The sequence below is a fragment of the Aythya fuligula genome, chromosome Z (genome assembly GCF_009819795.1).
Source record: "Aythya fuligula isolate bAytFul2 chromosome Z, bAytFul2.pri, whole genome shotgun sequence".
NCBI lineage: Eukaryota > Metazoa > Chordata > Aves > Anseriformes > Anatidae > Aythya > Aythya fuligula.
In genome coordinates, this window is record NC_045593.1 from 42,835,654 (window position 1) to 42,860,106 (window position 24,453).

Consider the following 24,453-nt stretch of genomic DNA (forward strand, 5'->3'; position numbering starts at 1 on the left):
AATCTCACTATTTTAAATTCAGCAAGATTGTTTTTAAATATATTTTTAACACATATTTCCATATACCGCATAAAATATTCTTTAAAACTAGTTCATTATAAAGAGATTTCCATTTTCATCCTAAGAACTCATTTCCAAATAAATGTAAGAAAGTACAGTTCTCTAATCTTTGCTAATCAAATATCACAAATGTACATGTGCTGTTTGAATACCTGATTTGATCTTTGAAATAAAGTAATTCATTGCACAAGTAAAGCATAGAGGAGATTGTGACAAATACAGATGTAATTGTGTGGGTTTTTTAAATGTGATTTTAAGCAAATCAACTAAGCAACAGTCAAAATTTGATATGAAGGGGAAAAAAACAGTTCATATTTGAAGTGGGGGGGGTTTGTTTATGCAAAGCTAATCTGTCAAGTGTAATAAAGCAGCTTGAATAAAATTTAAGCTGAAAATCCACTGAAGCTCCCCATTTCAGGGAGGAAAAGCTATTAAGAGGAAATGAAGGTCACCCTCCCAGTTTATTTCACCTAATTGACTGCCAATAGCTTACCACAGGCAAAATGACTGCAGATCTGCAATTGAGAAACTGATGAAAGGAGAGTTTTCAAGCTGAGGCTCATTCTTTTAATCCTCCCTCACTCTTATTTTTTTTTTCCATCTCCAGTTGGGATGTAATTTTAAGCACAGATGGATTAACTGGTTCCATTGTCTGCAGACGTCATTGGACTATGGCACTGTTAATCCGTACAGCAGCATGTCTAATTATCATTACAAAGTGTCTGAGGGAACTATAAAGACCAGCAGGGCATCTTCTCACAAGCAATTAACATAAATTGATAAATGAGTAATTTGAATCTGCTCAAGGCGCTCACATATGAATAAAATCAGAACGGACGGCTTCTTGTTTCGGCTACTTCTTTCACTTAGTCTGGAAGGGCAGAAAACATGAGAAATATTCTAGACTTAGTGGCGGGGGAAATGAACTCATGCAGTGGAAGGAATGCATGGTTCAGAAAGTTCATTAATACAAAACAAATGACTTGTGATTGACAACCAGTCACAAGCAAGTAGTATTAACTTATTTCAGCATATTTAGAAGCACAAACTTGGTGAAAGGCTATTAGAGCACTGTGTCAGACAATTAATACTACTTCAAAAGCAAGTGAAGCTTCTTTTCAGTAGCTTGCTAATTTAAAATTCATGAAAGATTCACAAGAGAAAAAAAGAAGAATGAATACTTGAACAGGCTCTAAGGATTCAAGTGTCACAGAAAGCGTGAGGTAAAGGTAACTACTACATACAATACCTACAAATAAACAAGCAACTGTCCTAATCACTGTATTTCTTGGAGGAAAAGTTTTGTTACGCACAGCATTGCTGCACAAAGTGATATTCTGACAAAGCAAACTATTAACTTTACCCTTGCTAAAATCTGTGCAAAGCAAATCAAACACACTTGAACAACATTGGGCATCGAAACAGTGTTAGCTATCAAAACATTAAGCTTATTTTAAAACAGCAAAGCAATAAGATATGAAAGCAAGTTATACACACTGTAGGAGGTAGACCTGGAAGGCCACGTACCCCGATGATGGCATTCAGTTCAGCCATGGTCACTTGTTTGGCACGTTCTACAGCTTGGGCCACTTGCTGCTGATGCTATTAAAAGAAGAAGGGGTTTGGAGAAGAATTTGTGTTAGGGTATTGACTGCAACAAATCAGATCAGGATCATTAACACCTGAGTAACTGGTTTCTCTGCAGAAGCCCAGGTTGCCTATTGCAAGACACACCTTATGAAGGCAAAAATTAACAGTGTCCCATTTCGCACCCTTTCAAAGGTAACTGAGAGCCCTAAAGGCTGTCAAGCCCACCTCTTCTCCTCCCCCCCCCCCCCCCAATGTCACTTCAAAATTAATTTTCTGACATATGGATAATCAGTTTATAATTGAGCTGGCAGGACGATAATGTCAACCTCACACTAGTGTGAATTTCAGCTTTTATACACTCTGTCCACACAGCAAAACCTACAGAAGTTTTATACAGGAAGAATAAATGCTACACTGAACCCAGCAAGAATTACAAACACTCTTTGTAAACTGTAGTTTGAAGAGGCATATTTTAAATAACAGGCTTCAAAATTTAACAGTAGCTGCCTACAGCATACTACAATCAGTCATTCAGGCTAGATGCAGGTCTGTAACCTTAAACAACATCTTGCATCTGAGCTAACTACTCACTTTTTAGACTGAAATTTGTATCAAATCATGTAGACGAGATGAGCATACTTATTTCACTTATGTCATTTATTTGACATCAAATAAATAATCACCGTGATTAGAAATGAAGGCATTTTGTCGCATTGACCATATTTTTACAGACTGCCCCTCTCCTTTGGGAATGAATAAAGCTAAGCCATTGTCACTAGTTTGAACTCAGATTTGTTAGATCAAATTAGCAGGGGGTTTGCAAACTTCAACTATAACAGATGTTCCTTACACTTGTGCATTATGATAAAATTAACATCTTAAAACTAGCTAATTTGCAAACAGAAAGAAACATAATTGCACTTTAACAGCTGAACAGTTTTACTTACTTCCTGAGACAAAAATGGGATGACTTGTGCACAAATTGTGTTCAATCTCTTGGCGATTTCTGTCTGTAGAGGAAAAGTATTATTATTAAAAATGTATTTTCTGCTTGTTCCCATATATCAACTATTTTGTAGGATCATATTAAGTTCACACTGGAGAAAATAAAGAAATCCATGTCCTCATACTACTGCAAATATAAATAGTTAATATTTAAGCCCAAATGAGGACAGAGATTTAGTCAGCTACTCTAGGACATCTGCCATGTCTAAAGCACCTAATCTGTATACACATTTAGGAACAAATCTGGTCCTCATACCTAGCTCATTAACAAGTAAAGTATTTTTGAAATCCACTAAGTCCAAGATAAAGCCTTTTAAAAGGTAGATTTATTATTACACAAATTATCAAGCAGAATAACATGAGGGTGACAGGCACAGAGGAAAATGTTTCTTTCATGATCAATTTTATCTGCCAATTACAAGGCAGTTTTGCTTACAGAAAGAAACCAACAGGAGTATAAATGAAATACCAAAACAGAAGCGAAGCAGAACAGAGAGGAAAAAATAAAGACTTCTAAAGCATCCATAACAAGAGTGAACTGAAATAACACAGATAGGAAGAAAAAGAAGCCAATCAGAAAATGTAATAGTAGTCAGTAACAACAAATTAGTACAACTATGAGTAGCAAGAAAACAAACCAGCAGAGGGACAATCCTTCAATAACAGCAACACAGAAAACAGCAGCACAAATTGTTTAAGGCCCACTTTCCATCAGCTTTGTATATACTTGTTTTTGCTTGGTTTGTGGTTTATTTTATTTTATTTTTTTGAATCTCTCACATTTGCTTCATGAACCCAGACCTGGACGCAAGATGGTGGAACACAGGACCCTTCCTCTGCCATTACTCAGCCTTACTTGTGATGCTTTTCAGACCACATGCCAACCATTCAGATCTCCTACTATAACTATCCCTCAAGTCTTAAAGGAGCTTTGTGCTTTTGAAGTCTCAACTCCCACAAACAGGTAAAAAGGTACTTGCACAATTTCTACAGTTTTCCTTGAAAACATCTCCCACAGTCACTAGAGCACAGTTGCGCAAAACGAAAACTAATGTCCAAATGTGTATGCAGCCTATATGCAAGATGCTCTGAATAACTCTTACTAGTCACTATCACTAAGCCATATGCATATTTCTTCTTGTTTGGTTTTAGGACACGGCAGGGGTGTCCACTTTTAAGAACTGTTGGGCCTTCCATGAAACGATTTCCCAAAAGCTGAACAAAGAAACTCTCTCAGAGAAGACAGATAAATACTGCTAACTCATCTGCTGAGCCTTTCCCCAAGCCTTCCATCATCCCAGATTTCTTAGGAAGACACTGAGATATGCTGATGTTTACACATCAGTCAAACAGTAATTTGGAAACAAAAGCCCCACACTGTTTTTGTGTCTCAGGAGACACATGACTTGGGGTCTGAATATGGCCAACAAGCTTTAACACCTCTTTCTCCACCTCTGGGAGAAATAGAAAATACTTGACAGCACTGAGTTTTGTAAAACACTGATGTAAACTGCGGTCCTAACTGACCAAAGTCAGTGGGGCATGTCCACACTTCAGTTTCATGGACACAAGGGTCTTCCAAACACTTTGGGAGTGGTTTCTTCTTAGGGCTAAGAGGTTAATTCCTACAGGCAGGGGCAATGATGCAACTTCTGCTTTGCAGCAAACCTTCCCCCCTCTGCAACAACATGAATATTCTTCTTTTCTCAACAGAAACATCTACCTTCTCACACAGTATCAAACACTAAGCAGTTTTTGACTGTTTCTGTTTTGTTTGGAACATGACCACAAACTATCCATCATTCTGTAGATGACCTGGTACATAAGCTACCAGCAAAAACAATACAAGGAAGTCTGCATGACTAAACTTTTGACAGATATGTTGGTATTTCAACTATCTGTTAACTTAATGAAAAAAGCACACATATGTTTGGGAGAATTTGAGTACTAAAGGGCATTTTTCCACACGCCTTACTTTCTGGAAGCAAATACTATATATATCAGCTATGAGAAGGCTGTTATGTAGCAACCTGACTGGGATGAGATGTTTAGCTCCCAACAAATTAACTGCCCTTGACCAACAGGATTACTTTTGTTTTCACGGTAAAAACCAGGATGAATCACAGCCAAGTGATAAGCAGGTGGGGAGTGGGAGAATAAAGTAGATCAGGATGCACTGATTTGCTTTCTCCTGAAAAGCTGTTTTAGTGTGCATTACCTACACATGATTCCCCCTATTGTGCAATCCTGCGAGAATTATCCTTATTATAGCTGTGAAAAAAGTCTGTTTTGAGTAGAGTCTACAAAGCATGCAAGCATCCACATTGTGGAGTTTTCCCACAGAGGTCCCAGGTATCTGACTTTCACGGTGGCAGCGTAAATAGAGAATAGCACACTGCAACACAAGAGAATATAATGTGCTAGTTACCAGTCCCAAGACAAGTCAATTAGATCTTTTCTAATTATACATGTAAATAGCATCCTAATATTCATACACAGTTGCGGATAAGCTTAAATGTACAAATCATAAACAAGCATTCATTCTGAGATTTCTTGCTACTGTTACGAGTGCTAAGTAACAGGCATTTATATTGGAAGGAAATTAAAAACACTATTCCACAACTCATAACCGAACTCTTCACTTTTAAAAGGCAGTTTAGCTACTGGTACTCTTTCCCACACACAACTTAAAAAGGTACTTAAAATTATTTATCCAGTAGCAGATCTCAAACATCTGTTTGTTGTCTTCCAACAATTAGTAAAAAGTATTCTCCATCATAAATATGTCCAAAAAAAAATATCTTTGTTCTCCAGTGAGTTCCCGAACCTAAGCATTAACACACAATTCACTTAGTCTTCTATATCAGGAATTGCAAGAGATTGTTTTCAGCATTGAGAAAAAGGAAATCTCATAAATTTAAATACAAATCTAACTGTTCAAAATGCAATGAGCTTTCACCTTTCCAGACAGAATATCTTTGAATAGGTGCACATAAATATTGTATATATGTATAGATATATATACTGATCTCCAGAAGCAAAAACTTTTTTGAAGGAGTCTAGGACAGTTTGGTTAATCAAGACTAAACATCTGTAATTGGTGAGCATTGGAGCAAGCTGTATTTTCCAGATTTTGGGCTCCTATTTGATAGCCTTAAGAATACTTATTGGCCTTGCAACATAAAAATATTTTCAGTGTCCTTGCAACATAACACAGCTATTATCTAAGTGGTGATCTTGAGACATGTAGGGCAGTCAGAAGAATGAGTAAACAGAAAAAATTTTGCAGAAAACTGCTTCAAGCAGAGACACGCAATTAGTCATGATTATATTCTCTGGCTCCTTGGTAAAGCAGACTGTAGAAGCCTGCATCTCTCATGAAAGCCCTCCTAGCTCTATGGCAGCTCTTAGCAGAGCATCTGAAGAGCCCTTAATTGTTTGTGTTCTTAATGCAGAGCCTTTTGAATACATTCATTTTTAATAGAGGGCTTGAGTGTAGGGCCCATCAAAGAATGACAAATCTAAAGCTTTCACTGGTTCTTGTTGTTGCAATGATTGTCTTTTGATTTATTTGCAAATGACAAGCTTGTCAGACCCCTGACTGAAGTGCCACCCTCCTTTCTGAAGTATCATTAAAAATTAACATGAAGGAATTCATCTCCATTTGGTAAAATTAAGTTGAGCCAACATTTTTTTTTGTCTTCACTCATCTAATTTTTTTGTCTTAATTCCATATAATTAAGGACTTAAATGTTTTGACCCAACCACTGCCAAACTCAAGTGATTGTACTTAAATTTGTCTCTTGATAAATTGAATTCTTAACATAATGACATATAACTAAGCAGCAAGACTAGTTACTAAGTATAATATTCACTTAAGTCACTTTACTAAGCAGTTAAGAAAGCACTTATGTGTACAATTTTAACTTTTTTTCTGCTTCATTGTTAAAAATACATTGTTTTCCTGTACAGTAGTCTATTCCAGATCATTTTACATTTTGACAGGCTGTACTTTACAAAGCACCATGTAAGACCTCATACTTAAATAAACAAGATTTCTTAAGCAACTGTAGGCATTTGCACTGTAGAAGAAGCAGGTATAATGTAAGTATCAAACTCTACCTGGATTTCTCAACACAGTTAACACGTGTTATCAGTAATAATGAAAGCCCTTGCCTAAGGGAGCCAGCATTCTCACTTTTAAGTGAAAAAATGCAGCTTTCCCTTGAGGAGAATTAATCACCCTTCAGTCTCAGAGTTTTCACCAACAGTTTTGGTTTTGCTCCAATCAGCAAATTACCTTACTTGAATCTTACAAAACATTATTGTGATGATCAGCTGTATTATGACAACTGCTGAATTAGTAGCACTGACACTCCACAAAGCTGTCAAGGCCTATCTTTACCAAACAACGCAAAGTCAGAAGCATCTCTTGTATGCTAAAAAACTTGTATTTTCCTGGGAAGAGCACTTCCTATATTACAAAGTTAGACCAATATTTGAAAGTGCTCTATCACTATTTCTTAAGGGCAAGTTTCTGTACTTTCATTAATTTTCTTTCTTTATATTTTTAAAAAACTTACTTCAGTTGCTTCAACATAATTTTGAAAGTCATATTTGTCATTAGACTTGGAAGATGACAGCTTACGTCATCTTCACGCATGGAGCAATGTGATTAAGAGGAACATAAGAAAAGACAAAGTTTTGATGATACAAAAAAAAGTATTTTCTAATCCACTCCTCTCAATACTTAAATAAATAAATAAACAAACCAGCTTTTAATGCACAGAAAAGAATATACTGTCAAAACACATTCATGAAAGCTTTACAAGATAATTCTGAAGTATTATGCCTCCACTTACACTTTCAACATGTAGAAAGCCAAGTACAACATAGAATTCGTTCTGGAAAAAGGAAATGGACTTCCTGCAATTTATACCATGTAACACAGTAATCCACTAGGGAGTAAAGGTCAATGTTGCACTTTTGGTCATTACCGAATCATTTGAGATGATCTGTGGTGGGGATGAGGAGAAAATCGAAGGCTGTGAGAATGCTGCAAATGGCTTGACCTCAGACCAATTTTCATCTCCATCTGTCTAACAGACATGTGGATAAAAGCACTCTTTATAGGACATGCTTGACCATTTTTAATCCCTGTTGCAAGCCAGAAATCAGTTGAAAACTACATTTACAAAGTCCTTGGGTAAGAAACTGCATGTGTATAATTTAGTCTTGAGCTAAAGCTTAGCATCCATTCTGTATTTTCATTTTTCTAGCAATGGACTTAAATGGTGTAGCCTTTACTCTTTTTGTGAGTGAGATTTTCAAAGTCAACAGAAATCACACCTATTCACAGAGCATATACAAGAAAAAAAAAAAGAAACATAAAAGCAAAGTGCTTAGCTCTCTAAATGCTGTTATAGATCTTTACTACAGGAAGATTCAAGCACTTCCAAAAATATGTTGCAAACAATTTGGGGGTGGGGAGGATGTTGGAGGTATAATTAAATCTCAAAACTTAAATATTCAAAAGCCTCAAATGATTAAGGCTAGCATTCTATGAACTTTGCTGTTCATGAGTTATTGAATCCACATTGAGCACTGAGATATTAATGCCCTTTTATTTAAAACTAATACACTACAATCTGTTTTGGCAATGGCTGCAAGAGGAAAAAAAAAATAAAGGCAACATGCCATTTAAAAGTTTAGGCCCCCATAGTATATCAATGTCAAACAACAGCGTGTCAAGCTAAGATTCAATTCAGGTAAGTGCCACTGCCAAATTTTCTTGTTCCCAGACGTGCTTTAAGATTATTTTATTGCTTAAAATTTAATTTGTTCCAACTCGCGTCTCCATGACAACATTGGCTAACCCTGCAAATCATTTGGGTAATTGGATATCTTATCTTTCTATTGCTCTCAAATCGAATGATTCTGCTAGAACTGCAGCAGCCAATCAAATTTACTGGCCTCCTGAGTAATAGACCAGGAGAAGTAGCCACATTCATCTCCCCTTTACAGCCGTATTAACCACCATGCGACAAACTGTGGAAGTTGGCCTTCAAACTGTATTTTAAATTATAAACACTGTCATTACTAACATTCACACCAATAGGAGGGGGTGGGAAGGTTTATTCTCAACAGATATTTGAAATTCAATCTGACAAGCAGCAATGGGTAGTGCTCATTTCAGCGACAGGAACAATCTCTGTATTTTGGGGATAGGCTGTCAGTTTAAAATGACATATTAACGAATACAGTTTTCCCTCTGCCCCACGTTTGTACTACTCATTTTAATCGCAAGGTCAGCCACCCACGAGATGATGATGTTAAAATCCCAGAAGACTGGCATGAAAAATCTTTAGCAATGAAAAAAAAAAACAAAAAAAAACACCACCATATTGCAAGTGGGAGTAGGGAGAGGAAGAACCAACAGAAATATTAACAGAATAAAAGCTCAAATTGACAAAGCGACAGAATGCTAGAAAAATTCTAAATGAAATTACTGGTTTATAATTCAGTACCTAAACTACATTTACCTGAAGCCTCTTAGATGTCAGTATAAATTACAGAAAGGTCACATTAATTTAAACTTAAGCTACATTTGATGCACAAGTCAGCAGCTACACTTACCAAACATCTACTACAGGTTTGGACTCTGTTCAACTGTAAAGTGCAGTGACTGGATATATTTCAGATGTCTAATTTCAATCCATTCTATAATAGAGAGAGCCACTACGCAGCTCTCAATGAACCACTGTAAACAACTGCCCATCCCATTTGCAGCTGTAAATCCTGTTGAACCCAAGCCAACTGGCAACAACGAAGCTGTTGTCAGGATGTTAAAGTGCTCCTCTCACACATCTTCACTATGTCAAGACTCTTCTCAAACTTGGCTAAAAGGGACCATTATCACATTTCTCCTTTAATCTAACTTTAGCCCATCTTGCTCAAGTACTCAAATTACAAGAGGTACGTTCATCCAAATTTTAGTTCCACAGTTTTGTTTCCATGACTAAGCCAACCTTCAATACACATAATGTTTAAATCTCCGAAGCCAGCACAGAGCTTTATTTTTACTTCCCAGTTGTTTTCCAGCTAACACCATTCCCATTTATTTAGATTTCATGAGATGTTGAGCAAGTCTGACTCCTATCCAAAAGAGAAGGTCTTGCCACCTTCATTTCCACAAGCACACATCCCTCACTTTCTTTCAAAGCAGTGCTAGAGTCATTTGGATTTGTCCAACATCTTAAATCACTCGTCAAGCAGAAAACGTTACTAAAGGAGGTGAGAGAAGTACCAGCTTAGCAGACCAGTAGATCAGTGAGTTAAGTGAGCAGGTAGCAGAGTAGCCCAAGGAAGTACCAGAAGAACCCATCTGAAAGAAGTGGGGGTTTGGGCAGCAGTGAACTATTGGATGAGCTCCTCTCATTCCACAGTACTGCACTCTAATGCACCATGCTTGTAGTGTTCTTCTAGAGGAAACACGCTCTCTGTAATTATCCAACATGCACTGCAGAGAAGGACTTAGGAGTTCTGATGGATGAAAAGCTCATCAAAAGTGTCCTGGTTTCAGTTAGAACAGAATTAATTTTCTTCCTAGTAGCTGGTGGAATGCTGTGTTTTGGCTTAGGATGAGAAGAGTGCTGATAACACCCCAATGTTTTAATTGTTGCAGAGCAGTGCTTATACCAAGCCAAGGACGTTTCAGCTTCTCACTCCGTCCTGCCAGCGGGCAGGCAGGGGGTGCAGCAAGAGCTGGGAGGGGACAGACCCAGGACAGGTGACCCAAACTAGCCAAAGGGGTATTCCATACCATCTGACGTCATGCTAAACAATATATAGGGGTGGCTAGCCGGGGGGGAGGGGGCTGGACTGCTCGGGGTTAGGCTGGGCATTGGTCAGCAGGTGGTGAGCAATTGCATTGTGCATCACTTGTTTGTACACATTGTTATTAGTAGTACTATTATCACCATTGTATTATTATTATTTTATTATTATTATTTTATTATTATTTTCCTGTCTTATTAAACTGTCTTTATCTCAACTCACGGGCTTCACTTTCCATTTCTCTCCCCCATCCCAGAGACGGAGGGGGAGGGAGGGGGAGGGGGAGTGAACGGCTGCGTGGTGTTTAGCTGCCGGCCGGGTTAAACCACAACAACAAGCCAGCAGTGCGTGTCTGCAGCCCAGAAGGCCAACTGCATCGCATCCTGGGCTGCATCAACAGAGAGGTGGGTAGCAGGTGAAGGCAGGTGATTGTGTCCCTCTGTTCTGCCCTCATGAGGCCCCACCTGGAGTCCTGCATCCAGGGCTGGGCACCCAGCAAAAGAAGGATGTGGGGCTGTTAGAGTGGGTCCAGAGGACGGCCACAAAGATGATCACAGGGCTGGAGCACTTCTCCTGTGAAGAAAGGCTGAGAGCTGGGGATGTTCAGCCTGGAGAAGGCTCCAGGGAGACCTCATTGCAGCTTTTCAGTACTTAAAGGGGGCTTATGAGAAAGATGAATAGGAACTTCTTCCTCAGGCAGATAACGATGGACAAGGTTTTAAACAATTTTAAAATGAAAGAGGAGAGATTTAGATTAGAGGTTATAAAGAAATTTTTCACTCAGAGGTGCCGAGGCACTGAAACAGGTTTGCCCAGAGAGGCAGTGGATGCCCCACCCTTGGAGGTGTTCAAGACCAGGTTAGATGAGGTCCTGAACAACCTGATCTAGTGGGTGGCATCCCTGCCTATGGCAGGGGGGTTGGAATTATATGAGGTCCCTTCCAACCCAGGCCATTCTATGATTCCATGCTTTGCATTAAGAACTATCAAGGGCATTAAGAACTTAACTTACACTAGAACAGCTGAGCAACACTACTCTATACAATAAAGAGTAGACAAAAGAAAAAGGAAAAAGAACGAAGCCGTAAAAATAGTATATTCGTAACTACTACACCCTTATCAGAAGGCTTTTCACCCTTGATTTTTCATGTGGTTTAGAACATACTCCAAAGACACTTCCTATTTTGTTCCTGCTCCTACAAGCCACAACCAAATTTCTGCATACGTCCTTGCACCACTTGGCACACAGAACCACTTTGTTGGGATGGCGGTAAAAAGTTAGAGCTCTAACATCACTTCAAAAGTGCCTGTAACAACATAGCTTCAAAAGCTTAGCACAAAGTTCCTCCAGCCAGGCACATACAGTACTCACGACATTAACAGCAGTAGAATCTGGACTTGAAAGAAAAATGAGTATGCAATCTGACAAAAAACAAGACACCATGTATCTAGAGAAGGGACAGACATATGGGGAAAAAATGAATAAGCTACGTTCACTGGGCCTTTATAAGTACCAAATCAAGATGGATGTATCAAATGTCACATGCACTTGTGTAACTAAGATGTAATTCCAGACTTTTACAATACTTACTATATTCACAGCTCATTTCAAAACTCTGTCAAGTCACTGAATGAATTTAAGGCCTTAAAAAGCGCTCGTATCAGGTGCTCTCAGGTGACTCACTAATGAATACCAAGTTAAGAGGATCAACAACTCTTCTGTTAGCAAAGAACAGAATTAGGCACCACACACAACTTGAAAGGAACGTGAAAATAATGGCAATTTTCACTATACAGGAAAAAAGTTAGGAAGTCTTTCAGCAAAACCTGGGAACATGTCAAGAAATTTCCTCCCTGTTTTATTATGCATTTTTCACATTCTCTTGCTTACAAAATAAAGAAAACTAGGAACGATGCCATCTAGATTACCTTCTAATAGGGAAGAACTGATTGAAACCATCCAAATAGAAAGTAATTTGATTGAGACTGACAATTGTTAAGAGTTTACAACCATCAGTACAAGAAGTAAGTATAATAAAGCTCTTAAGTCTTCAGGAAAGCAAGTATCAGCTGGTAAGGTCAGCTTTCTAAGACCTGCTACTGAGAAGGGAGATAAAAAATGCACTATGGAAAGCTAACAGTTTCTTTATAAAACAATATGAAGGATATGGGTGAGACATAATACATCTGAGAATGGAAAAGGAATGGACAGAGGAAAAAGGGTAAGGATGCAATGGTGCCAAGAGTAAACCTCCAGCTGAGGTTGTACAAACAGGAAAGCATACAGGAAGTCAAAACTATGCCAGGTACAAATATACACAGCACAGAAACATCTCTACAAAATTACATGTCACTAGTAAGTGACAGCAAAAGTAAATCTGGTACTCAATGTGATGAAATATAGGAGAACAAAGCATGTTTGATCTGTTCACTTAGAGAAGGAAAGGTATGGTCAAGTCACACCAACGAGGCCACAAAGCCTGTATTTTTTTGGCACCTAACTGCAAAAAACAACAAGCAGTATTCAGCTACACATTAATATAAATTGCTAGCTAGCTAAGGTCAATACTGCAGCTCAAACAGGAAAGGAACAGATCAGAGCATTCAGGTAAAATTGTGTTCAAGTTAACCAGGGCTAGTGAAGTTCACACATAAAAAGAAGAGCACGCTTGTGAAGTCTGAAATAGCGGACACCTTGCAGAACCTAAAAGTGTCATGCAGAAATGAAATTGTAAAAGGACAATGCCTGACAGAGAACAGCAACTAAAAAAAAGCAAAAGACACTCCAGCTTAATAACTATTAAATATGAGGCATTAAAATACCTCTCATCTGTAAACAGCTAGGTGAAATAGGAATACAAATTACAACTGTTAAGGATTTTTCAACAGCAGAAAGTATCTGAAACAACTGAAGACCAACAAGGTAAAGCCTTTATGGATAAGTGAAGCACATGATGTTACCTTCTTCATTAAGATTTTTACACTTGTAGAATAGCACTCTTAGGAGCAGCAAACAGCACAATTCAGGTGGAACTTCATGAGAACATGTGCAAAACTGCTTGACGATTAAACCAAATACTAATACATCCCTCTCTTTTGAGAATTAAGAAGTTCTGCATGGATGGTAGGTCCTGTATTTTTTAACATCTCTGATAACAAGCATAAAAATCTATTCACTTGCCCTAATTCTTAATTTTCAGAGAGCTGCAAACAGAGACAGAATATGCTAGAGGAGAGCTTCAGAACTTACTTTGCAGTGAATGAAAAAAAATGGACTGAAAAGCAAAAAGAAGGATAGGGAAAGCATGCACGAAGAACCACAGCATGCCTAGACAGGGACATAAAGGATAGGGAAACAATAACCCAGGAAGGAATCTCTCCATCACAGCAGTTCAGAAGTTAAAGCCAGACAACAGTGTTGTACCATTAAAAAGGGTGCCATCAGTGTAAGCCATAAACTAAGAAAACCTTCTGTGCCACTCAGCATGGTGACTCCCCCACGGAGGACTGTGCTTATTTTAGGATTGTTCTTCAGCTTAGCAAAAGCATTCAGAGAATTAACATTAGGCTGCAGAGGTCCACAAATGCTTCTGGAAGGAAAGGGAATGATATGCTCTCCATATCCATGGTGAAGAAAATGACCAGAGAAGAGCTAAGGCTTCAACATAAAAAAAAAAAAAAAAAAAAAAAAAGTGTTTGGAATTGAAGAAGTGCTTCAGTACAAAGCACAGAAAGATGCTCCATTACCTAGAGGGCCTGCAAGTCACTGCTGTTAAACATCATCAACAGATCAGACGAGACTCCTGTCAGGAATAACACTGGTAGTAGGGCTGATCCTGCTAGGACAGAGGGAGGTACCCATCTCCTAGCACTGCCACTGTACAATTTGTATTTAAGTTTAAAGGAACAACCTAAAAGCTTCCCACAGGTCTTGTTAATTGAAGATTTTTTGTTTGCTTAACTGGCAATTTATGTCCGTTATATGAGACCATAGTCAGCTAGCTGTCTGCTAAGTGATGGCTAGCAACCTTAAAAATCAATTAAAAAGTGGAAATTCAGAGCGACTTTAGACTCAAATTCACACATGAAGAAGAACAACAACAAACACACCTGTTGTAAACAGAAACTGTTGTGGCAAAACTACAAAAGAATGATCTTTCCATTATTTATTTTTACCAAGAAATGCTTGTGTTTCCTCTTTAATTTCAAATTTCTGCATTTAAGAAGGTTGGTATCAGTATATAACGAAGTGAAGACCACAACAATTTGGGATTTTTATCATACTTAAAAACAAATTCATACATAGACAAACTGCCACTCATCACAAAAAATAGCTGTTTTCAGATGTCCTTTCCTTTTCCTGACCTAACAAAAGCAGGTTTCCTCACAGACTTAATACCTAATCAAGATGCAGCCAAACAAGCATACCCATTCTTGCTCCCTTCTCCAGAACTGAAAGCTCCCTTTTTGTTTTTGCTTACTAATCCATAGAAGCCTTTAAAATGGCACAAATACAGGCAGCAGCATTTTGCTCTCTAAATCAATTTTATCCTCAGCCATCAAGTAGATGTTCCAGCACAGAGAAAGAACAGTCCTTCCCTTCTAATTCAAAAATCCATACTACCATTGCCCTTGCAAACTGCTAAACAAGCAGTATCGGCAATTCACTTGTGTTCTGTAATATATTTACTGCAAATCCCAACGGCTTGCCTCCTAATGCAGTTTTCTGTTGTGTCTGTTCTTGTCAATACACTGACTGGTCACCTTACAAGTAAGTTGCTTTGACCGACTGTTTATACAAACACCAGAAAGCTTCAAGATAAGTAAAAAAAAATACTAAATAGAAAAAAAAATCCATGATGCTTGGGGGAAGATGGAGGCACCAACAAAAACAGACAAACAAAACACAACAAAACACAAATTAACCTGTCCTCTGTTTTGCTAAAAAGGCTAGTTAGCTCTTCTGATCACTTAAGTAGCATGAGATATTTCCAGATAAGCAGCCCTGATGGCTAAACCCTCCAGCACCTCAAAGAACTTTAATTTGTAATTTAATCATCTGTGCAGATTTGTTCTTGCTCCGGAAGAACAAAGAATAAGAGAAACTCAGTCAATGCCCAATTAGAGATTAGAGGCCTCTTAAATGTTGTGCAATTCATTATTAGCCACAAAATACTGTTATCATTATAAGAACTTCAATGAAACCTACCAAACTGATTAATTTCTTCAACTATCCCCCCCAAAAAAGTATATTTGCTAATAACCAGTTTTGCTAGCAACTAAATCCTCACCAGTACTCTAAGAAATAAAGCTATAAACCTTTTCTCCATTCCATTTGCATTTAGGCATACCGTGATTATGCTCCTAAGCAAGAGGATCCAATGTTATATGGATTTGTTCACATGAATCTTAAAAAAAACAACCTTCCCTGTTGCTGTTCCAAATATAGGGGGAAAAAATAATTTAATCACTAGGCCTTATTTTAAAATAAATGACTTTAGGAAATAACTGCTTTTTAAATCTAGTCAGATTTAAACTAGAGCTCAGTTAAGAATAGACTCTGTTTTTTAAGTTCTAACCTACCCTTCAATCACCTCTAGCACTGTGTCATAAACAGACAAATAATTGCCAAAAAATAGGAAACAGGGCAAAGGAAGATTGTCAGCTCTCATAAAAGTACGAGGTCAAGCAGTGAGTGGAGCTTCATATGGATCTTTACTGGTTTACAGGTTTGTTCAGCAGTGCAGTCTAGAAAAAGACAGCGTACAAAAAAAGACTGCATACAACGAGTAAAAGATATATTTATTTTTTTTTCCCAAGAAGAGGATTCATTCAAAAGAGGGACAAGGACTTACTGAAGAAATGCAAACAGACCTTACAAGTTGAAGTGGGCAGTAAAAATAACACATTTAAACAGAATACACTGGGACACACTGGGAGCAGCCACCCCTAGCCTCAGTGTAAAGTGGTAAGTGATGGAACCATCACCATTCACGAGCATGAACTCAAATGTGAAAGGTGGCTTCAACAGCTCAGCATTTCTTGGTAGCCAAGAAATCAGATATCAAAAACTTTATTAGAGAAGAAAAAAAATCCTGAAAACAATTATGCTGTCATATAAATCTCTGGTTCACCTAGACCCAGAGAACTGCATTTAGTTCTTGTGCCCTCATCCCAACAGGGTAGACTAAAAATGGAAAAGGTTCACGGAAAGGCAAGGAAGAAGATCAAAGCTATGGAACAACTCGTACTTTAAAGAGCTGTGTAGGCTGAGACTGCCCAATCTCAAAATGAGTCACCACAGGCAGCATATGACTGAGGTCTAAAATTTTGAGTGAACGGAAAAGGCAGCTAGAGATGAACAACCAAACTTCCTTGAGAACTAGAGGTTATCAAATAAATATAATATTAACTAGGTCAAAGAAAATCAAGTTTCCCTTCACAAACAAACGAACAAACAATTGCCTTGCTTGTCCTGCATTTGGGACAACCTTCTCCCCACAACAGCACATCTGAGGGTGAAAAACACATTAGAAAGCAATTTTACAGAAGAGGACAACTTGAACACGCACCAGCCTCACAACCTTTTGATGATGATGGCTATACCTCCTAGGAGAACACAATGGTAAGAGTATAAACTGCTGGTTGAGAAGGAAAAAAAAAAAACAACACACAACAACAAAACAAAGAAACAAACAAAAAAAAGTTGCCCTTCTTGCTCCCCTTTTTTGTCGAGAAGGAAGCAAACTGGAGCAAGTCACTGTGTGACGCCAGTAAGATGATCGGGGAGTCAGAGTACACAACATACCAGCAAGAAGTCATACATTCAGGCTGAACATGGGTCAACCTTTATTCAAGCACTTGACAAGCCACAGCCTAAGAATAACAACAAGGACCAATTTGTTAAACTACCTGTTACAGCACATACACTCTGAAAAATCAGCAATTCTTCCCATCAGCTTTTGTTTTCCCCTTTCTGAAAGTATGTGAGTAACTGCAATTGTTCAAGTAACTACATCCAGGGTCCAACTAAGAAGCATGATGTAAAAGATGAAAATAGTGTTTGACAAAACTGCCCTTAGGTACTCCCAAATCTTACATTCAGTGGAAAGGTGACGTCATTAACTCTACTCAAGCCTGCTATCGCTTTTAAAATAGTGTCTTCTGATAAACGTAAGTTAACCTAAAATTGGTTTTAGATTCATTCACTGTGTACTAATGGTGACCCACTATCAAACCCAGCAGATACTATCTTCCATTTTGCATAGGAGATGCAATGCAATTTTACCCTTTGTTACAAAACTGGAGTGCTGGAGTAGAGCAGGGGTGAAAGGCAATTCAAATACTTGTCAGCTTAGTTTGGTATTACAACCAGCAAAAGAGTAAAAGCGTTTAGCTTTCTCCCCAGAATCTGTTGTCAGAGAAGAGTTACTGCTTCACAAACAATCTTCCTTCCTTTTCTTCTCCCTGCCCCAAAAAGTACCAGCTGTTTTTGTTTGGTTGGTTGGTTTGTTTTGTTTTCCCTGTTTGAAACAATGCACAAATAAAGCACACCAACATAAATTTAGTAACCTAAGTTCTGGCAATGCAAGGGAAGTTTGACAGCACAGCTGGTAGGAAAGAGCTCCTTCTTTCCCTCCGTGGCTCTGTGATGAACCTGAAATCTGGCAGACCAAGTCTAAAACGAGAGATGATCTGGCAGTATTTAACATATGTACAGTGTTAATACTATGACATACTATTTGATTAAGTTGTATATGAAGTTGACATAATAGATGGTATCTGACAATATGGTTATCTAAAAGCCACATGGAGACATATTTCACTGAGTGCCCTGAATCTGTCAGAAAACTTCTTAACAATGTCAGTCTTGAGCTTGAATGTGGTTCAAAAGTTGAGAAAGTCGAGCTCATTACTCCAGGCTTTCCTCTCTGTTCAAACTGGCACCTCCAGTCGCATCTGAAATGGCTACATTGGTGATACAACTGCGCTCATTTAGAAGTCCAATAGTTGTAGAGTATGTACAATTTGAAAGAAAAATATGCCCCAATTAAATTTACCATTTTCTCTTTTAAAACAAAAGCAGGTTCTGCACGTATACATATGACAGAGCCAACTACAAAATCCCCTTGAAACACTCACTGCACACCATCAAAACCTTTAGGATTCATGAAGTTTTTTCCTTTCAGTAATTAAAATGCAAGTAGGAAAAAAGAAAAAAAAAATTAATTTATCTTCAAATCCCTTTCAACAGCACAGCTGTCCTACTCAGGAGCTGTAGAGAGCTAACTAAGCTTCTTAATTCCCTTCTATTTAACCCACTCCTGAAGACTAATATTCTAATGAGATATCAGTAGAAGACTCGGTCCTTGAACGCATAGCATTAGAAATGATTTCATAAAGCAGTCCAGGATAAAACAGACATTTAATTCCTGTACAACTGGTTAACATAACACAGTTTAGGAGTTTGTATACTTTTCCATGAGAGGCAAGGTACTAAATGACAGGTCTGCCTCAAGGCGGGTCACAAAGATCACAATAACCCACCCAAAGAGAAGGAAACCCAGCTGTCACCATTGGGATAGCAGACACGCAAATACCGTAGTAGTTTATATAGTCTGTCAGTTGGTTCAGCAGTGATGAATTTTTCTTTCTTTGGCTGCCTGCCACTGAACAAAAGCTAATCTTGCACCTGAACAATCTAGGCATTAAACGCACAGGAAGTCTTATCTCCTGACTTATGACAGAAGATGACAGACAGAGCTGGTGAAAATAAAGAGGTGCTGCCCTAATAGCCAAGGGCAGCAACCCTTTAAGTACAGTGGGATTTTTAACGCCCAACAGACTCTACATCTTGGCACTAGTAGTTAATGCATCTGCTTTGCCAGCCACGGATGTCACAGTGGGAAAATTTGACTTGGATGAAATACCAGATGAGAAACTTAAGACCATACAAAACATCCTTATTCACTCTGTCTTCTTGACAAACATGAAAAGGGTATCTGCATGAAATGCACCTATCCTAAACAAATCCTCTGATACTTGTTTCTGTTTCAGAGATGCTAACATTAGTAACCATATACCACCTTAAGATAATTATCTCTGAAAACAGTATAAAAATCCAGACACAACATCCTCTTAAGAACCGATTTGAAACTCTTATTAAAACAGAAGCAAGAACAAAAGCAAACAAACAAACAACAAAAAAAACAAACACCATACAAGCCAGCCAAAAATGCACCCAAAAGATTATTTCTTGACCAGTGTTTAGACAACTGGCTGAAATGCAACAGTAGTACCTGGATTTAAACATACTGTCACATATTCAAGTGAAAAACTCTGCAGTACAGCTGCTCGTGTACGGAAAGTTCACCTCAAGGAACTGTGTTTATAGCAACATTCAAGTCCTAACTATTTTTATTTTAGCGAGATTATAACAGATTACAGAATTGAATTGAGAGTTAAATAACTCTTCATTTAATAAACTGCTGATGAAACTTTATCAGTACAAGAAGTCAACCCTTTCATCAGTAGGCGAACTACAACTACATCATTTTATTGAAGTGACCCTACCTTCAACAATGATGTAAGCAGCGCACTGCATAAAGGAACACCAGCTCGGTATAATTTTTTATTTTTACATCAGCAGCCCAAGCACACTGAAGAGCTTCACACAGAGCGAGTACAGCATCCACATAGTAGGCAGGCCTTAAGAACATTAAAGCTTGTTCAGTGGAAAGTTTCCCCATCACTGCATTTTTCAGTAACAAAGATGTTGTCAGAAATGACAATTTTTCGTGTCCCCTGATGATGCCTTGCTAGCATTTGGTTATAAGCCATAAAGCAGGAATAATTTCAGCCTGTCAGGAGTCTAGCTAATGCCCAGTTTCCCCCTAGAGAGAATTCCTGTCAAACGTAATGAGAGCTCCAAAGGCCCTCTCTACAACATAATGAGCACTTAGGCCATGCTGGTGATCAGCCAGCAAAAAGCATCAGTTTGAGCCTGGCTACACCCTTGGGGCTAGACGTCACCAGTTTTAATAAGAATTATGATTACTATCTGCCAAAAGCCTCCTCAGAACTTATCGTTAGCAGTGGAAATTCAAAAGAATGTCATTGGTGGCTTTTTTTTTTTTGTCTCCTGTAAGCTGAGACCACCTACGTACTGAATTCTAACAGTGTTAGGCATCCTCACTGCAGGCATCTAAATCAAGAGTCTTTAATATGAAGGTGCTACTTTTAATCAGAATACTTAACATGTAAAAGCATGGTATCTAAGACTCATAACCAGGGAAAATTATTTATCCCTTCAAATGCTTTTTCTTCTGCTAAGAGCACACAGAGTAAATGTGCTCTATTTTCCCCAGCTAGAACCAACGCAGGTATAATGCTCTGCCATAAATCTTAAAAGCTTCCAAAGTATCACCGAATACTCGGTATGTAATTATAGTTGCCATACATACAGAGCATTAAACCCTTGCAATACACAGATGTTAAGGTCAAAGTGGAAACCTCAGTTCTGACACTCTTTAATCTTGTGGGCTTAATTGATTTTACCTGAAGTTAATTCCTAGTACATTTACTGTCAAAATCTTATGAAAATAACACACATTTTGAACCAAATGAAGCTTCTTTATGGATGTTGGCTTCCTCACAAGTTAGCCTGCCATGAAGTTAAGAATAAATTAATAGAGAGAATTCCAAAAATCACAGAGCATGAAAGAACTGCCTTACAGAAAGAATGATATTCTTCTAACACACACACACAGAAGACAATACTACAGCAGCTACAGTATAGGAACAAGTCAGCCACCACTCCAGTTGTTCCACTTGCCTCAGCAGTGTATCACTTTAAAAACAAGGAGGTTGTCTTAATATTCCTGCTTTTACCAGAATTTTGGATTCAAACTAGCACACCTCTAAAAAAGGCAACATGGAATACCTACTCAGCTTTGCAAACAGAAAGTTATTGTGGAACTACCATCCCATCTTAAGAAATGCAATATTTTTACTGGAAAACAAAACAAAAATCAAAGAGTTTGAGTTACAAAAGCAAAATTCAACTCTGCAATTCACTCACTTAATGAAAGTCTTTGAATATACTGAAGATCCGAAGCCTGAACTAATCAATTTCTTCGCTGTGCCCTAACCGGTCAGCCATGCTCTTTAATTTAATGAAACAAGAGTTTTAGATGAAATAGCACATACACTTCAAGAAAGAATTGTATTGTTGCACTTTGAAATGTGTCCAACTGTGCAACTTCATCTAATGATAATTTTTTTAAGAGGCCATCGATTTCTGAAAGACTTATTGTACCGGCATCTTGATGAAAAAGTGAATGTCAGCGTATCTACAGAATACTTACACTCTGCCATTAATGCTTTATTTGGCAGACAATGACTAGTCAATTGAGGGTCCTCCGGGCTGAGCAATCATTTAGCTTTTCTTCTCTTATGAGGTCCTTAGTGTCTTGTTCCACTTCAATACTCTTTTTATTCACCATTATAGGGGCCATAAGTGTGAATTTTATGGGAACTTGCAAACTTATAGTCATAACTTGAGCTTTCCAAGCCACTAATCTTTTCATACCTCTAAATGGCAAGGATTTGAGCAACTATCGCTACATATGCTACACACGCGTAAGACCAGTTCTACATAATCAAAGGCTCTTACCAGTGACAAAACAGAACCACACAAGGCACTGAATTACGTTTTTAAAAACCACAGAGACAAGACCTTTCCCACGTCTCACACCATCTTTCAGGACCAATACCAAGGAAGTCCTGTGGATTAACCTAACCTATACCTCACCTGACAGCAGGTAGGCAAAGGTCTGCTAATCACTGCTACAAATGAGCCTATTCAGACCCATGCTGAGGTCATCTGAATACAAACAGCACAGCTACATTTAAACACACTAGACAGACTGTAGATTATGTGGGTTAGAAAACAAAATGTCTTACCTGTTTGTGCATTTCAATGTTTAATCCATATGACATTTCATAATACTGCAAATAAAGGAGCATACATTATTTCGTTATGCGGGCTTACATTGCATTAGAAGATATTTACTGAAATAAAGAAAAACAAACATACATACCATCACATAGTGCCTCTGCATTTCTGTCTTTTCGCTTGCCAGTTTCTCACATTCCAATTTAAGGCTACAAAATAGATCACACTTTAATGTAACTGTTATGTCATTGTTTTGACATTCACCACTTTATTTGTATTTTGACAGAAACAGATAATTAAAGAAACTCATAAACTAACATGCAAACACAGAGAGAAAAGTCTTAATTCATACTTTAAATACAAGGGCTGAACGGGAAATTTAGGAGGTATTTCATGAGTACTGCTTGAGAGCCCCGAAACCGCCTCCAGAACTGCTACACAGATGAAGCACTACAACTCTCAGGCTACGACAGGAACAGACTTTCTCCAAAGTTCTTCTGAGTAGCCAAAGTACTTCTTTGCATATGACGTTCAGTAAGTTGCAGCCAAGTAACACCATTCACGGTTGGAATTACAACTTGGGCACGTCTGCAATTCCTAACCTCAAAGAACCTCTAGCTTCTGTTATCTCACCCGCAGCTTGATGTAAGTAGCTTTGACTATCAATTACTACCAAGTTTGTTTTCTATTTTTGTTTTCAGAGGAGAAAAACAAGTTGCCTATCTTATCACTAACAGCAGTATAATTTTGACTACTTTCACTGAGGGCAAAAGCCAAAACATTCCCTTTGTTCTCTGGCAAACTGATTTTTCTCTTTTGTTCTCTTTTTTTTTTTTTTTTTTAAATGAAACAAGCATCCTATGAAGCCATTAGTGTGTAAGCCACCATTTTCCATTTACAGTTGCAATGTTTATAGCTTACATTGTGATTCTAAAGTAATAAATGGCTTAGACAATGAAACAATCTTAGATAAGATTCAGACTACAGCATCATCAGGGGGAAAAGGGAAGCCTAATCAAAACCAAGCGATTTCTAGCATGGAAGGTCACAGAGGTCTTTTTCCTATTCAGGTGCACGTGAGTACAAAATACAGGAAGATTACGGACAAACACCTTTTGCACGCAAGAACCCATTCCCTAAATCCCTGCAGGCTCTCCCGCAGCAAGAGCAAACGCTTTCAACGGGAACGTCAGGAGAGCAGCACTGCAACTGGAAACGCAGCCACGGCTTCGGCAGGCTCACATTAACTTTGTGTCAACTCCGGTACTCGTGTGCTCCTTCCTACAATCCTCACCATGGCCTTCACACGAAGGAGCAAGCCCGAGATGTCACCTCCTTATCGCTCTGTGCCGCAGGATCCGTGCCGGTCTCCCTCCGAAACCCCCAAAACCCACGGTGCACAGCACAGCCACCTCGCACCCGCACTAGCAGGATGCAGCGGGTGCGGGGCACCCGGCACGGGTCTCGGTCGCCCCCTGCCCCGCCGCTCGCCCCCGGGGGATGCTCCGAGGGCAGAGGGGCCCGCAAAGCCCCGCGGCCCCCAGCCGGGGCTCCGCCGCGACTCCGCACGCCACCGCCTGGACGCCGCCGCTCGCTGCAGCCCCACCGAGCCCCGGGGGGGCGGGCGGAGGGGGGAGGGAGGGAGGGGGGGGGAACGACCCCAGCCCAGCCCAGCCCGGCCCAGCCCGGCCCCGGCCCCTGACCCCCCCCCCCCCAATCCCGCTCACCTGTGGTACTGCGCCTGGAGGAACTGGAACTCCTCCTTGATGCGGTCGAGCGACTCCGGGATGGTGAATTTGAAAGGCTGGCCCGCAGCCTGGTGCGGGGTCTGGCGCGGCGGCGGCCGGACCGGGAGAGAGAGGCACGTTGAGAGCCGGGGGCCGGAGGGAGGATACGGGGAGGAGGGATGCGGGGAGCCCGGCCCACCCCCAGGCACTTGTTACCCACCTTCCCGTCCCTCATCGCCGGGGACGAGGCTCCCCGCGGGGCCGCCCCGTCCCCGTCCC

General features: G+C 39.3%; 1 protein-coding gene across 4 annotated transcripts in view; it reads right to left on the reverse strand.

The window, feature by feature from the left end:
* TLE1 (TLE family member 1, transcriptional corepressor) overlaps positions 1-24,453 on the reverse strand; it is a 76,546-nt gene that overhangs the window by 51,727 nt on the left and 366 nt on the right. For 2 of the 4 annotated variants that reach the window (XM_032205967.1, XM_032205966.1), the window contains exons 2-6: positions 24,175-24,275; positions 22,593-22,656; positions 22,456-22,500; positions 2,598-2,660; positions 1,588-1,662 (exon numbers count right to left, since the gene is read on the reverse strand). In XM_032205967.1, coding sequence (XP_032061858.1) covers positions 1,588-1,662; positions 2,598-2,660; positions 22,456-22,500; positions 22,593-22,656; positions 24,175-24,275 — 348 coding nt within the window. Of the gene's footprint in view, positions 1-1,557; positions 1,663-2,597; positions 2,661-22,455; positions 22,501-22,592; positions 22,657-24,174; positions 24,276-24,453 lie in introns of all 4 variants that reach the window. The other 2 variants (XM_032205965.1, XM_032205964.1) reach the window with 1 other exon arrangement.